Source organism: Odontesthes bonariensis, chromosome 17 (assembly GCF_027942865.1).
Source record: "Odontesthes bonariensis isolate fOdoBon6 chromosome 17, fOdoBon6.hap1, whole genome shotgun sequence".
NCBI classification, from domain to species: Eukaryota; Metazoa; Chordata; class Actinopteri; order Atheriniformes; family Atherinopsidae; genus Odontesthes; species Odontesthes bonariensis.
Window position 1 is genome coordinate 8,909,685 of NC_134522.1, and position 15,397 is coordinate 8,925,081.

General features: G+C 41.8%; 1 protein-coding gene across 2 annotated transcripts; it reads right to left on the bottom strand.

Annotated features, from left to right (window-relative positions):
* Positions 1 to 455: 455 nt before the first annotated feature.
* nol10 (nucleolar protein 10) lies at positions 456 to 14,969 on the bottom strand. Of its 2 annotated transcripts, none has more exons than XM_075447835.1 (21): positions 14,819 to 14,969; positions 13,245 to 13,290; positions 13,058 to 13,156; positions 12,878 to 12,955; positions 12,754 to 12,791; positions 11,226 to 11,362; positions 11,065 to 11,130; positions 10,895 to 10,955; positions 10,139 to 10,224; positions 9,844 to 9,922; positions 9,353 to 9,502; positions 8,793 to 8,859; positions 8,311 to 8,363; positions 6,665 to 6,791; positions 5,357 to 5,436; positions 5,124 to 5,222; positions 4,728 to 4,820; positions 3,753 to 3,929; positions 3,203 to 3,516; positions 2,912 to 3,014; positions 456 to 1,055 (listed from the first exon to the last, which is right to left on the bottom strand). In XM_075447835.1, the coding sequence occupies exons 1-21, from the start codon at positions 14,882 to 14,884 to the stop codon at positions 894 to 896; spliced, it is 2,181 nt and encodes a 726-aa protein (XP_075303950.1). In that variant the 5' UTR covers positions 14,885 to 14,969; the 3' UTR covers positions 456 to 893. The 2 variants fall into 2 exon arrangements, with proteins under 2 accessions (XP_075303950.1, XP_075303949.1); XM_075447834.1 differs by lacking the exon at positions 456 to 1,055 and adding an exon at positions 1,063 to 1,311.
* Between the last annotated feature and the right edge of the window lie 428 nt (positions 14,970 to 15,397).

The window sequence follows — 15,397 nt, forward strand, 5'->3', positions numbered from 1 at the left end:
GCTCCATGGAAGGGTGGCTGTCAAGAAGCCGTTCTTAAGGAGGGGAAACAGGGAGAAAAGGCTGAGCTGTGCCAAATGACACAAGAAGTGGACTGAAAATCAGTGGCAGCAGGTCTGATGGAGGGATGAATCCTCCCCAGAGCCCGGAGCTCAACATTACTGAAGCAGTGTGGGATCATGTTGGCAGAGAACGGAACAAAAGGCAGCCCACATCCAAAGAAGAGCTTTGGGATGTCCTTCAAGAAGCCTGGAGAACTATTCCTGAAGACTCCTTAAAGAAAGGACAGAAAGCTCGTCAGAGGGTTCAGGCTGTGTTGGAGAATCAAAGAGCTCAGACCAGATATTAACTTTCTAGCTTGTTAGTTGTTTTTGTTTTTTTACTGATATACTGTTTTAACATTTATGTTTGCAGATGTTTCAATAAACTGCAGTACCTATTTTCATGTCATTATAAAAATAATGGATGGGGATTTTTTTTTAATCAATCAAAAAAAACCAAAACAATGCTTATGTGTAAATCTTGTACTAAATACAATGCACACAGTCAGTTGGCTTGTCAATATATATTATCAAACAACATAAAAACAAGTACAAAATCCTTTTTCATCTGAAACCGGATGCTCTGAAGTCAGAATCATTACTCATTATGTCTCACTGTTGGAGTCATGACGCAGATGATAGCTTGGAAAATTCATACAGGTAATAACAGGTTATTTTTTCAGTTGCTCTGTATTTGCAGAGAGCAGTTAAACAGAGCTCCGACCACCCAAGAGCAGCACGGAGTGTTCCTTTTCCACTGGTCAGACGTGAGTTCATGGATAAAACTACACCACTTTGACAACACTGAGGATTCGGATGCCTCAGCTGTCCAAGCACTTAGTGGAGGATTCTTTTCAGTGGCGGCCTCTTCCTCTTCCTCTGCCACCCCTTCCTCTACCACCCCAGCCTCTTCCTCTTCCTCTGCCACTGCTCAGGTGTCCGGCGGAGCGTCTCAGCTTCTTCCTTTCTTCGTGGTGCTCGTGTTCCAGCTGCTGCTGCTTCCTCTGCTGCTCCGACTGCGCAGGAGGAAAGAAGCGTGTTCAACAAACGTTATTATTAAATAAAATGAATAACAGTTTATTAATAGTTTTTCAAGGGCTTTGTGGTTTGGTTCGTGTTACGGCCCCTGGCCTCTAGAGGATGTGCATGACTCTTTGTGTATGCAGATTCGAGTGTTGGAGCACTCTTGGGTGATTGGCTGCCTGGGAACTGCAAAGCTACGCTATTGGACCAGCGGGAGATGACGACCCAATCATGAGGGATGAGGTCCACCTGCAAATCATAAAAGGCTCCTGAAGTCATTTCACCATGGGGACAGCTTTAGGAAGTCATTTTGTGCAGCTGATCCCCCCACTTGGCTTGTTGCAGTCATTTCTTTAAAGACTTACGGAAACGTTGATTGGATTTGTACTTTTACTTGTTTGTTTGGTTTAGTGTTTTGAATTAGTTGTTTGTTTGGTTACAGTGTACCCCCTCTTTTGTTTTGGGAACCTTTTTTGTTGTAATAAATTATTTTTACACTTAAACTTCTTCCCTCTGGACACATTTTATGTTACCACCCTGATCCCCTAGACCTGGGGTCATAACAGTTCGCCTTAGTTGAAATTCTTTACCCGTGACCCATTTAGTTTCTTAATGAGAATTCAGGTTTCTTTGTTCTTGCTGTATTTCCCATTAAGTTGGAAACTGTTTGTTTGATCCTTTTTTTTGGAAAAGAGGCGTTGCCTCTTTAAGATGCCGAATTATTTTTTTTGTATTTGCTCTATTTTTGTTCATTTTCACCATCTTGTACAGGTTATTTTCTATTATATTGGCTTGTGTTTGTACATTTTGTGATTTAGGTGCTTCAACATTGGACATTTTGGTGGGCTTCGGACTTCATCTTAGTTTTTTTTTTTTTTTTTTTTGCAGACGATGCAGTTCTGTTAGCTCCATCAAGCATAGACCTCCAGCAGGCACTGGGCCGGTTTAAAGCAGAGTGTGAAGAACCTGGGATGAGAATTAAGATTTACAGTTCTGAGGCCATGGTCCCCAGACAGAAAAAGGGTGGACTGCCCACTATGGGTAGCGAATGAGTCACTGCCTCACGTAAGGTGGGGTAGGATGGAGCGAGCGATGGTTCCAGCGTCTGGAGTGATGTGGACGCTGTAACAGTATGTTGTGAAGAGAGAGCTGGGCTGTAATCATGAACTGTGGGTAGTGACCAAAAGACTGAAACTGCGAATACAAGCGGCTGAAGTGAGCTTCTTCCAAAGGAAGAGAGGTCTGAGGACCTTTGCTCAGATGGTTGAGCTGATTCTAAGCAGTAGAAGATGAAATGTCATTTCCAGGGAGGTCCCTTTTTTCCCCTCCTTTTCCATTTTGCTTTGTACTATATATATATATATATATATATATATATATATAAAACCCTGTACTTTGTTGTAATTGTGTTTAGTGAAATCCTGCTTTCTGTGTCAGTCTGCTTTGATGTGTTTTAAACTTTTACTTTTGGTGCTTTCTGAAACATTCCCTGAAATGTCGTGTCTTCTGTTTCACTGTAATGTTTTGTTAACTTCTCTGAAATGACGTAGTTTCTGTTCAGTCAACAGTACTTATTGTCTTGTGGTGTTTTCTGGACATTTGCAGTTCTTGCTGCATTTACTTCATTGCTGTTGCGTTTTGCAGCTTCGGGCCTCCGTGCCGACTTCTGTTGTATAAAACATGGTACTTCTTCTGGTGGGGATGAACTAAACCATATTAGCTCGTTCTTTTCACCGTTACACACCTCATCTACAGTACAGAAGTGTTTTATATTTGCGTGACTGCGTTGCAGCAGAACGATGGGAAACATTTTCAGAATAGTTGATTTGACATTAAACTAGTTTTGTACCTTTTTGAGAGTGAAGGTCAGCTGTTTGCTGCCCACTGCAGTGTCGGCCATGTTGCTGATTCCAAAGTTTTCCTCCAACCTCAGGCGATCCTCCAGAGAAGCCCTGAAAGAAAGCGGCACAATCCTCAGACAGAATATCTGACCAATGTGCCCAGTATGTAAGGTGCAGATGCTCGGTTTCTTTGAACAGAGCAGATAAGGTGATTCTCTCTGAGGCAATCTGAATATACGTTTCAAAGACAGTCTCACACTCATCTAACAGTTCCACTATAAACATTTGCCAACACGTACTTCTGCAGTTTCTGTTTGTGGGCCATGTCTTTAAAACTTCTGAACTCCTCTCCGGCTTTGATCTGATAAAACTGCGGCTGACTCGTCTTCTTGCTCTCGGCCATGTTGGAGGTTTTCTCCCCTTTGTCCTCTTCCCTGTCCAGCAGGACGGTGTTGCGGTCTGCCTGCTTCCTCCGCTGCCGCCTGCGGTCTCTGTCCTCCTCCCGCAGCAACCTCCTCTGCTCCCTAACTTCCTCCACCCAGCTCTTGTCATCGTCTGAGCTTTCTTCCTCAGAGCTGGCTCGGCCCTCTGGCTCCTCTTCGTCTTCAGCCGCCTGGACAGAGAAAAAGTTATTCATTTATGTTTTCACACCTGTGATTGTAGGCCAGACGTATAAAAATGTGCAATTTCTAAAATAAAATTCAATTTCAAAAGCCACTAGTTGTGCTCCGTTGGAATTTTTTCCTTTCTAACAGGAAAGCAAATGTAATCGGCTCCGTGTTTGCATTTCTTAAAGCCTGGAGACGACCAAACCTTCCAGAACAGTAACAAAGCAAAGGCCTGCATTACCTGGTCGGCGGCGGCAGCCTGCTGTGCCAGCAGACGCAGCTTCTTCTTCCTTTTTTGTCCCACCTTTGAGACAATGGGGTTGAGCAGCCGGAACTCCTCGCTCTGCTCGTCCACTTGGTATTCTGGGTTTTCAAACATCACCTTGAAACGGTCGTCTCCCAGGATGCTGGGGAGAGCCTGCAGTTGGGCAAAAGCAGATACTGTTTAATGTTTGGATTGACGGTTGAATCGATTACACTGCCTACAGATACTCTAATGGAAAACATGAGAGCGTTAGATCAGGTGCAACTTTCCAGTTTTAATATATAGTCCACCTCATTTCAGGGCACCATAATGTTTGGGAGGTTTCCCTGGTGATTGCGATTACTCAGGTCTGTTTCATCGCTTCATTAGTGCAGGAATAAGATACCCAGACTTGTTCAAGTTTTAAGGCTTAAGTTCCAGTAAATGCCTCCCAACTCATTGGACGGTGCTTCATCCTGCAACAAGATAATGATCCCATAAACACTGCAAAGGCAACACCAGAGTTACTCAAAGCCTAACAATGGAAAGCCAGTCATCTAATTTAAATCCACCTGAGCATGTCTTTTATGTGCTGATGGAGACAAGCCAGGGAAAAGCCCCCTGAACAAGCAGAAGCTGAAGGTGGCTGCAGGAGAGGCAGGCTTGGCAGAGCATCAGTCATTGCAGGTGAGGGATATGCAACAAAGTACTGAACATGACTGCTTTAATGTACCCACATTTACTGTGACCCAAACATTATGGTGCCCTGAAATGAAGAGCTATTTCTACATGGTGGAACTGAAATGTATGGAAGTAATTCAAAAGCAAAGTCTGAAATGTTTGAGGAGCAGGAGGAGCTCAAAGAAAGACGGGACTTTGTCTCAACAAATTTAATAAGTGACTCAAGAGGTAAAAATCTCAAAGCAGAAACAGGGTGTGACCATAGAGATATCTGTAATTATGTTTTCCTACCTTGCCCTTCTTTTTCCTTAAGGCCTCTTCTGCCTCATCATCCCCCTCCTCCATCAGCTTGAGAGCCAGCTCCTTGTTCACCTTCGGCAGTTTCTGTGTCAGAACAAAATATAAACGTGACGACAGATATCCTAACAGGGAGCGTGTAAGATGTTATCTGCTTAAAATACAAGTCACGACACACATCCTCTCCAACAGTGTTAAAGAAAATTTCCCAAATCTAACAATTTCTACAGTGCAGGATCTTTTTCCACTTTTCATAAAAACTAACAGCTCAACTGGAAGGAAGTTAGCTTTTGAGGGGGAATCATGAAAAATAAAACTGATAATCAAATCAACATGAGCTAAACACTTCAGCTGTAACGATTTCAGGGAAGATGAATCATCTTTTCTCACCTTAACCGGCACTCTCTGAGTTCTGGACTCCTCAATCTTCTGACGGATCTTATCCTTGCGATATTCCTCGTATGCAAACGGGTTTGCCATCGTTTTCACCTGTGGCCAAACACAGAAAGCAAAACTGTCAAACCGAGTGTTCAGTAAGCTACAGCACGATCGCTGTAGAACCGTTCAGAGGTCAACAAATATCTGCGGTACAGTGAGAAGCTGATGCAGTGCTAAACTCATACCTTGTGATAAAGTCTTATGTCCATGAAAAAGCCGTGCATGTAGGCTCTGAGGAGAGACGATCCCACCAGGTGAGACAAGCCTGTAACAAATAAGGAAAACTAATTCAAGTAGACGTTTGTCAAATATAGATCTTCAAAAAACATGGAAGAAAATATCTGTGAAGGAAAAAAAAAACACTGAATAAATGAAAAATATTCAGAAATATGATCAGAAAAAAACTTTAACAATCGCGTCTCACTCCTTCTCTTGCTTCCTCATTTTGACTGGAATCACCAGCCACAGCTCTGTTGTAATCAAACTTAGTTGTTTAAAATGAGTATTACCAGTATGTTGATCTTTTACCTTTTTTTATTGAGCGATCATGCTGTGCCCTCGCTAAAGAATGTTAATAAATCCATAATTATTGGAATTAAAGTCGAAGTTGTGGACATTGAATTGATTTGCTCTTCTTAGAATATAAACTGGGGATTGGGCAAACAGCGCAGATTTGGATCCCCCCCCCCCCCCCCCCCCCCCACCCCCCCACCCCCCCACCCCCCCATGTTCCTCCTCTTGCCTGCGTATGTGAACGAGTGTGAAATACCAGTATTGTTGCATCATCTCTGCATGAACTTATGTAACAGGGCGAAACTCGATCGTGTGCCGACAAATTGCATGGTGCAACACAAAAAGTGAGTCACCGAGGTGGGAATGGGTACGGCAGGCAGTTTAATGGAACCGTTGCAGCAAATATTTGTCGAGTTAAAAATGCAATCATGACTTGCTCCTCCCGGGAACTTCTATCAATGCGCTGTACTCAGTAGACCCCAGCAGCTACGAGGTTACATAACAGCGCCACACTACGCGGCTCCTGTAAATCAACACTGCTGCCCCTCCCCACGTCCACCCCCCTCTCCTTTATTCCACGTCAGCCAACCACCTTCCTGCTTCTTGTCATTTGATCTCTTTACTGCTGAGCCTGCATTCCAGTGTTCATTCAACCCCTTCAGTGTCCACTCCATCCCCCTTCTTGCTCCCCCCCAGCACCCTACTTTTCTTACCTAAAACCTCTCAACCATTGCCCAGGCCTCTGCTTAGACAGTCTATCCATCCTAACGGCCCTCATGGCAGTGGAGGAACTCACTTTGATTCACAGTTTTGGGTAAAACGACCAAGGCTGGGATTAAGTCTACTATTTTTTTCCTGAGATTTCTTGAAATCTCTTTGGTCATGCTTGCTTTGGGGATTTGTTTTCTGCTCTACTTTAAAGTGTTTTACTCCACATGTTGACAGGTCTGTGATGTGAAAATAAGGCAGCGAGGTCTCACCTAGATTTTCCAGGTCCTTCCGGGTTACAAACTTGTAATCATCGTACACCGTGCTCTCTGGGCTCTCCTCCAGCTCCTCTGCTAGGTTGTCAAGGAAGGAGCACCAGCGTGGTGCAGGGCCCAGAGCCTAAACACACACACACACATTTATGCTGGGTTCAGATTTAGACTGTTGGGTGAGTTTGAAACCTGTCACGTATTTGTTGAAACAAAAATAGACGAACTATTCCTGCTCATGTTTCCATTCTCGTTGGAAGTAAATGGCCCTGTCCTTTTTTCTGAGAATCACAGAGGAATTGCACCGACTTAAAACACATGTGATGCATTAAAATCATTAGAGGAGCAGAAGTGTTGCCTCTTCAGAGGGTGAAAAAAAAAAAGGCTCAGCAAATATACAAAGTTTAATGCAGTCGTCTGAAATGGAAAACTAATTAAAAATGAGGTTGATTCCTGATTAAATCCCAGTTAAGTGACTTTTAAGATGCCAGCCAGGCTCCCATTCCAGCTACTCTACTCTGTGGGATTTTGCAAAATGTCTTTGTTTTATGTTAACAAATTGAACATATTTGGGTTTGGACTACGTTTTCTCTTTTTAGTGGTGAAATTCAGACTTTTGTGCCAGAGAAACGAGTTTGGCCCCCCATCTACCCGAAACTATCCAAGGACTTTAACATGTTTATCCTGTCAGGCGCAGCTTGATGGGCTAAGGGATACAACACACATGGGTTTCTTTGAATTTGACCCTTTTTCTGGCATAATTGACCTAATTTTGTCAATCCAGGGCATATTAACAGTAAAATGAGAGTAAATGCTTGATTTAGTTCTCTTTTGAAAGCCAATATGCAAATTATTTCTCACTTAAAGTGTCACTAGGACAGAGTAAAATAACTTAAAGAACAATATATATATATATATACATATACACACACACACCGGTTTGAACTACCATTTCTTTATTTTTGTAAACAAATTCCCATAGACTAGATTGGACCACAGCGTAATGCCTCAAGTCCTCGTCCAAATCTGATAATGGACAAAAATCCCCGTTTTACAGCTTTTTCTAGAGGCAAGCACAGGGACTTTACAGAACAGGCAGTACGTGGTCCACAGAAATATTATTCTCTTTGATATTTCTTCCTCAGGCGAGCGCTCAGAGAAGGATTTCATCACAGGAAACATTGCAGGGACATAAAAGGAAGGTTCCTTAATCAAGCCTAAACGGATATCCTGTTTCTTTTAGAAGGTTTAGTAAACAGATGATCACACCGTGTTTGCTCATATATATCCTCCCTACATCATGATAAAAACATGTTAACGGAGTGGGATGAACACATTATAATGATAGTTAGCAATGAATCTGATACATTCACCTTCTTCTGGGTGAGAAAGATGGTTCACCACCTCCAGTCTGTCATGGTTGATTTGTACCCATTTACACAAAGCAAAGAGGCGTTTACTGTACACTCACGCTTTCTGAAATAACACGGGAATTTGCTCGTAGGGCTTGTCAGCCACATCCGTGTGTACCGTCACACCAGGTATTTGTTGCTGCACTATGAACTATGGATCCGTTTCTATCACGCACGTATGAGCTCATCGCGGCACTTGATGAGCATGGTGTGACTGTGACCCATGTTTGTACTCACCGGGATGTAAAACGTGTTCATCTTTGGGTCTTCATTGGCAGTGAAGAGCATACCTGTGAAAGAAACACGAAGTGCCGACAAAATAATGAGAGGACAGAAGCAGGGAAGTCATGAAAACACTTGTAAACACCCACTAGAGTTCTAGCTTTGGATGGCTGAGAGGCAGTGAGGCCAAATGTGGAAGAATTCATGGGCTAAATAACCCTGAGAAGTCCTCTAATTTCATTCCCTTAAAGTCACCGAGTTAACAATGTGAAAACGTTTGGAAATGTAAGAGCAGGATGGCGCCACCCGGAGGTAAAGAGAAGCTGAAGAAGACGGATTGAATTTACAGAAATCAACAAGAATTCGAGCTTGAAACACTTCTATTCTGCATAATTACATTTTCAGTTATGCTGTTACATATGTTGCATTGATCTAAAAAAAACAAAAAACAGATGTGTAAATGTTTACAGATGTTCTGCTGCTTGAGCTGTTCTCACCTGAATCAGGATAGATGCAGATGTCATTGATGTTGCTCTGAGGTTGTATGGAGGAGAACAACTTTCCCTGTTGGGAAGATATGACAGAGATAAGGCGATATACTTTAACGTCTCTGCAGCCACACAAGATAACGCGCAAGATTTCTGACAACTTTTATAAGATACTGCTACCGGTAGCTCATGTTTTCATTTCAAGTTTCCTCCAAACATTTAGGCTTAACCGGGTAAGACGAGAGTCATTTTCCTGTTTTTTCAGAGATGCTCAGCTGAGTTCAGGTCCTAACTCAGACCAACTCCAGGACTTTTTTTTTTAGAGATTTCCTGAAGACGCTTCAGGTATTTGGTTTGTTGAAATGTTAACCCCTCTTCCTTCCATCTTTCTATCGATCCTGACTCACACACTTATATCCACCACTAAAATATTCCATTTGATTTTGGAGAATTGTTGTGGAATTGCATAAAAAAGTAGAGTATACTTTAAGTTGAGAGAAATCTGGAGAACAATCTGAAAGCTTTGCATCGGTGCTGTAGTTTGGCTTCTGTAAACAGCTGTTACTTACGGTGTCTTTGTTCCACATCTTTATTATCTTGGAATCAGCAGACACAACCAGGTCCAGCTGATTGTGGAAGTTGAGAGACTTGATTGGCAGGTTGTAGAAATGGTCTTTGACCAACAGTGGCTGACTGGAGCGCAGATCATACAGCAGCACCTGCAAGAGACGCCGTATTAAGAAAAAACACCGTCTGAATCCTTTAGGAAGCACAAAAACCGAGAAATACAAGGATGGGTTTATGGTTTTAAGTATGTTTCTGACTGCAGCAAACTTTGCAAATGCCCCAAAAGCACCTGACACTTTAGTCCAAACTTATTTTGCATTAGCGGCTTCATTGTAAGTAACTAAACAAAGCAGACGCAGAATGCAGCAGCAGAGAAGTGTTGAGCTTTCTGGCTGAACAGACTGATGAAGAGAGATGTGGAAATGCATGAGCTGGCTCTCACTCCTCTTTAAAGGAGGAAACAACATAGCTAAGACTGAATCTTTTAGCTCACCTGTCCCGTGCTGGTGCCTACTGCCATGGTGAGGGAGCCGTTAAACTTCAGCGCACTGATGGAAGGCAAACTTTGAACTCTGTCAGCAAAGACACAAGCTAAATATCATCAAATCAACAGAACAGAAAGGTGAAACAAAGAAAGGAGACAATATCCTGGGACTCTGTTGTGACAAGATTATAAATAAAAGCTGGATATTTCTGCAGAGAGCCATGATGACAAAACAGCTTGCAGTCTGCAGAAAAGCACCATGTAGCTAAATTTGCACCATGAGGGTGAGATCAGCTGCACTTACTCTGTTCCTTCAGCGAGGCTGCTCAGGGCGCAGTCCAGCAGGCCCACTCGGTTCCGGACACGAGGGTCCCAACATTCGACCCTTCCCTGCAGACCAAACAGAGGAAATCTCAGACAGTTTGAGAAACTCAAGCTGCAGTTTGAACCGAGACAGATTTTAGGAGCAAAACACAGCAGGAGTGAGACTTGGAAATTAAATTTTTTTCCCCAACATGCGCTCCACAAGCAGATGGGTTTCAGCTAGGATTGTTTTCCCCCTTTCTTTCTAGAGTCCAGAAAGAAAGTTCACAAAAACTCAGACAGCTGTGGGAACAGCACCAAAGCTCTGGGTCCAAACCGACGCTCCCGGGAGCTGCTCATGTCCTCTTAACCTTAAACATTTCAGCTGTAGTCAGTTCACAGTATTCAACAAGGGAAATCTGAAGAGCACAGAGACTTCAAATGCCAACAAAGCTGTGTTTGTTTATGAAAGAAATTTGAGTGTAGTTCAAGGATACAGTTAGTGAGAACTTTGTTTCACGTGTGGCGTTGGCAACACTCAGCTTGTTGGTTGAAGAAGAAGAAAGAAGGAAGTAAGGATGAAAAGAAAGAGAAACTACTAAAGTGGCTAAAACGATCAATTCTCCAGCAAACAGCTAATCCGAATGATCTCCCACCGGGTTATGCTGACTCACTTGGAAAAAAGAGACAGGCAAGAAAACCCTTGTGCACCAAAGACATTTTTTATCTCCACCCGTGAGCCTGTGATGGTGCTTACCTCAGAGGTTCCAGTCGCAAACAAATGATGGACAGGGTTGATGTCGCACACATTGTTCTCCCTGGTGACGAGTCAAGAAAAAGATCCATCGTGAGCATGAGCTGGTCACATCAGATCATTCAGATATGCAGAGTGTCAGCAGAAGGGGGAAAATAACTGGCCGTACTTACACAGCATCAGTCTGAAGTGAATTCAGGAAGCGTCCCTGTTCCAGGTTCAGTCTGTAAACCTCTGAGCTGAACGTAAAATACAAAAACTGTGATAGTATCTGAGTCCTGTGACACAGACAGAATGAGGCTAAAACATTTGATCTCAACACTCGCATTCTCACCTCATCCCCACAAAGAAGAGGTCACAGGAGGGATAGTGGTAGGAAAAGTCCCGACCAAACTTTGGGATCCGGGTTTTGTAGTAGTGTCCGTGTTGGGAGTGGAACTCTACGTAGCGATCGCAGTGCAGAAAGACCAGCTGCACAAAATTACAGTGAAATAAAAACAAATTAATACAAATCAAAACCAGGAGTACAAAGACAAATACAGAAGATTCAAGTGTGTTGGGTATCACACTCAATAATCAGATAATAAAAATAGTTTCAGCCAATGGATGGTGGCTTCATAAGACAGAAAAAGGGTGAGAAAACAGGGATGATATGCAGAGAGGGACAGCTGACTATTGCTATTATTCATGTCTCATTATTAGATTAGATCATTTTTATTTTCAAACATGTATAAAAAAGAAAATGTATGTAACTATTTGTACATACAAAAGAAAGAAAAAAAGTTCAATCACATAAAGTGCTAATACATAACAAAACACCGCACATTGTTCAAAAAAGGAATGGGAAGAAGTACAATACTTTTTTAGTTTCCCACCCTTTTTATCAACTCTTCAGTTTGTAAATATCCTAACTACAATACACCTATATAAATATATGCCATATATACACTTCCTAAATATTGATATAAATATATAACCACAAAAATAAATATATACTACACACATATCCTTGCAAATATAAATGTAAATATGAATATATATCAATATATATATATATATATATATATATATATATATATTCATATAACTATCCCCATTAATAAATATATACCATAAACTAATTAAATTACAATATAACAATTAACCCTATTCTATTCATATATTTATCCCTCATCGTCCTCCGTTAACATACTTCCTCTTCCATGTACTTGTTTAAAAATGTTTTTTTGTACTTTTTTTTTTTTTTTTTTTTTTTAAAACAGAATTATATTTGCACTTTGTTTTATTTCTGTCTCCAGACCACAAAGTCATCCCGCAGCTCGATACGCACATGCTTTTTATATTTGTTCGGACCTTTGTTTTTTTTTTTTAAATTTAGGTCTCCCCTTAGATTATATCCCCCTCCCTATCACTAAACATTCCTTGTATGTTTTTTGGCAATAGATTATTTCTCGCTTTGTACATTAATTGTGTTGTTCTGAATGTGACCAGATCCACAAATTTCAACATATGTGACTTTATATATGTGGCTACATATGTGTGATATTATTCATTTGTTCATTTAGGTGAAAATACTCAGCATTCACAATCCATAACCCTACTGAACCAAATGCAGCCACCATAATCTTCACACATAATGTCATAAATTACACATGAATCCAAAAAGCAGCAGCATGGGTGAAGGTATTGTTGTGTTAGGTCCCAGCCAGCCAGGTGGGAACTGATGTCATGTTGTATTGTGTTGCAGGGGGTTTCATTAGAGCGTTGCTCGAGACATGAGAGTTGCGAGGTTCATGAGCGGTTCGGGTTATACCGATAAATAACTGAACAGGTATGCGACAAAAACACCTTTGGTGTCTCACCTTAGAGTAGTCGTCCGACAGGATATCAAAGGCCACAACTTTGAGAGGGAGCAGAGAAAATCATTAAATTGAGTCATCCACAAGGTGGAGGTAAAGCAACAAGAGGATGTGGCTGCAGACTTACTATCTGAATCCAAGCAACGCTCAAATTTCAGGGACAGCTGATAGGTGTCGTAGCAGCGAATTCTGGGTTTGTAAGTGCCTGAAAAGCATTAAATGAGCACCTCAACTTTCCAGAAGTGACATTAAACAGGAAGTTGCAGGAAGGTTTTCTGAAAAACCAAACACGCGGATCTCGTCTTACCCGCTGCCAGGATGAACTGACCATCCCGGGACACTTTGATGGAGGTGCACACTGTGGGCATCTCAAAGTCCTGGATGAGCTCAATCCTGCGCTGGATGTCTGGGGGAAAACGAAAGGACAGAGAAGTCAGAACAATGCCCCAAACACTTTGGAGGAAATTAACCAGTCTGTGGTGCCGTCGACTCACCGACATCTTTCTTTTGGAGCTGCCTTTTCTTCCGATCAGACAACCACTGCAGAAGAAACAAAGACATGATCAGTGTATTTTGTATTTTTTTGCTTTGTTGTTGTATGTTTTAGTAATTGCAAAATTTTAAGTTAGATTATAACACAAGAGTCTGCGTGTGTTTCTCAGTGGACCTGATGAGCTACGTGACAAAGTTTCAGTGGGACAAAGCCAAGTATCCCACAGCTCTGCCTCTCTCCAACCTGGCAGACCTCATCAACAAGGTGCAAACTAGTTTGATTAGTGACATGTAAAGGTAGTTGTAGCAGATTATTATTAAGTTTAATGTGGTTTTACAACTGCTTCTATTGCAGTTTTGCCAAAAAGGTGTCAGCGATCATCCTACATAAAAATACTGACTCACACTGAAGTGACTGGACTTCTTTATGGTGGAAATGGCCAAGCAAATACTTCACAGCTGTAGCGATAGGGCTGGATTATCAATTCATTCTGCCCACATCTTCTTCAACCACATAAATTACTTATGTAAAGGCTAAATAAATAAATTAGATTAAACCAAATCCATTTTCCAGCTACAAAGTGTGGAATCTTGCACTGCTAGCTACCACTAAGCTAGCAGTCATACATGACTTTAAACTAACAGACTCACTGTCTCTGACACTAACTTGGTGTGATTTAAGTGTTGCAAAAGTATGGATGAAAGAAAGTAATTTTGAATTAGTGGTGCATGATTTTCTTGGTAAAATGATCATCTCCAAGCAGGGGCGAGGCTAGGATATTTAGTGGTGACATTTGACAAGGCTTTCTGTTCTAAAGGAACACAACCTACTAACTACAATCCATTGATTTTCTATACTGCTGAATCCGTCGGTCGGGTCGCGGGGGGCTGGAGCCTATCCCAGCGGTCAGTGGGCGAGAGGCAGGGTACACCCTGGACAGGCCGCCAGTCCATCACAGGGCCACACAGAGACAAACAACCATACAGGACAATTTTAGAGACACCAATTAACCTAACATGCATGTTCTTTTGGACACCGGAAGTACACAGAGAAAACCCACGCATACACGGGGATAGATATATGCAAACTCCACACAGAAAGGCCCCAGCTGGGAGTTGAACCTTGAACCTTCTTGCTGTGAGGCGACGGTGCTAACCACCACACCACCGTGCAGCCACCAATTTCAATCCATTAGCCCCAAATTTGTGCAATGACCGTACTCTGTGCGACTATTTTCTTGTCCTTGTTTACAGTTGCGTTAGTGTTTACATTGTTGCCTTGTTTGCTGCTCTAACGAATAAAGTTTTTTTTTTTTTTAAATTGAATTGAATTCACTCATCTTTAATTTGTATGGTTTCCAGCTGGGACCAAAGGTGTAATTTTAGATAAATAAATGTGTCAACCCCGCCATCGGGTTTGGAGTTTCAGCGAGTTAAGCAGATATTTTTATCAGCATTGATATTTCCTTAATACATTGTTAGAAACACTCTTCCCGTGGCTAGCTGAGTTAGCCAACAACTGAGCAAATCTTCGAAGCTAAGTGTGCGGCAGGGGGGAGCAAACCGCAATTCTTACCTCCGGAAGAGACTTTCCATGGCTTAAATTATAAATTTTGACATCGTTTACACTGGATATCTGCATTGTAATTAGTGAACGCTACTCTCGCCCCTCATAACACTGTAAACGGCACTACATCCACGTTGTTTTCACCGAGCCAAACACCGGAAGCCGAGCTGAGTTTGTCGAAATTGGTTCCGATTGGAAACCTTAATTTTCACTATCTTCTCAAACGTTCCGGTGTTATGCCGACAAATGCACCTCCATTCGCGGGACTGGTCTGCCAATAAGTCTGCGAATTTCGAATTTCAACAAGTCCAAAATTGTCTCTAAATTTAAAATAATCAAATTTCATAGTTTTAGGTTCATTTTTAGATCATTTCATCTGGGAAATGTCTCCAACCGTTTTTCGGGCTTACTACAAAAGTGTTCACGGCCCTTACTTTGGAATATTTGTACAATAATATAATAATTGGTGAAAGAGATGCTCTAAACTGTACAATTGTCGGATTATCACAAGTAAACATGTATTATTCATCTAGATGAAGAAATGGGAAAAAGATGAATGAATGAAACACCATTGTCAGCTCAATATTA

Bases quoted from the DNA above. Each gene is read 5' to 3' on its own strand.
- nol10 (XM_075447834.1), bottom strand. From the start codon at position 14,884: ATGCAGATATCCAGTGTAAACGATGTCAAAATTTATAATTTAAGCCAT. The intron at 13,157-13,244 runs GTGAGTCGACGG...GTTTTCCCCCAG, and splicing joins GCTCCAAAAGAAAGATGTCG to ACATCCAGCGCAGGATTGAG. The intron at 12,956-13,057 runs GTAAGACGAGAT...AATGCTTTTCAG, and splicing joins TCAGTTCATCCTGGCAGCGG to GCACTTACAAACCCAGAATT.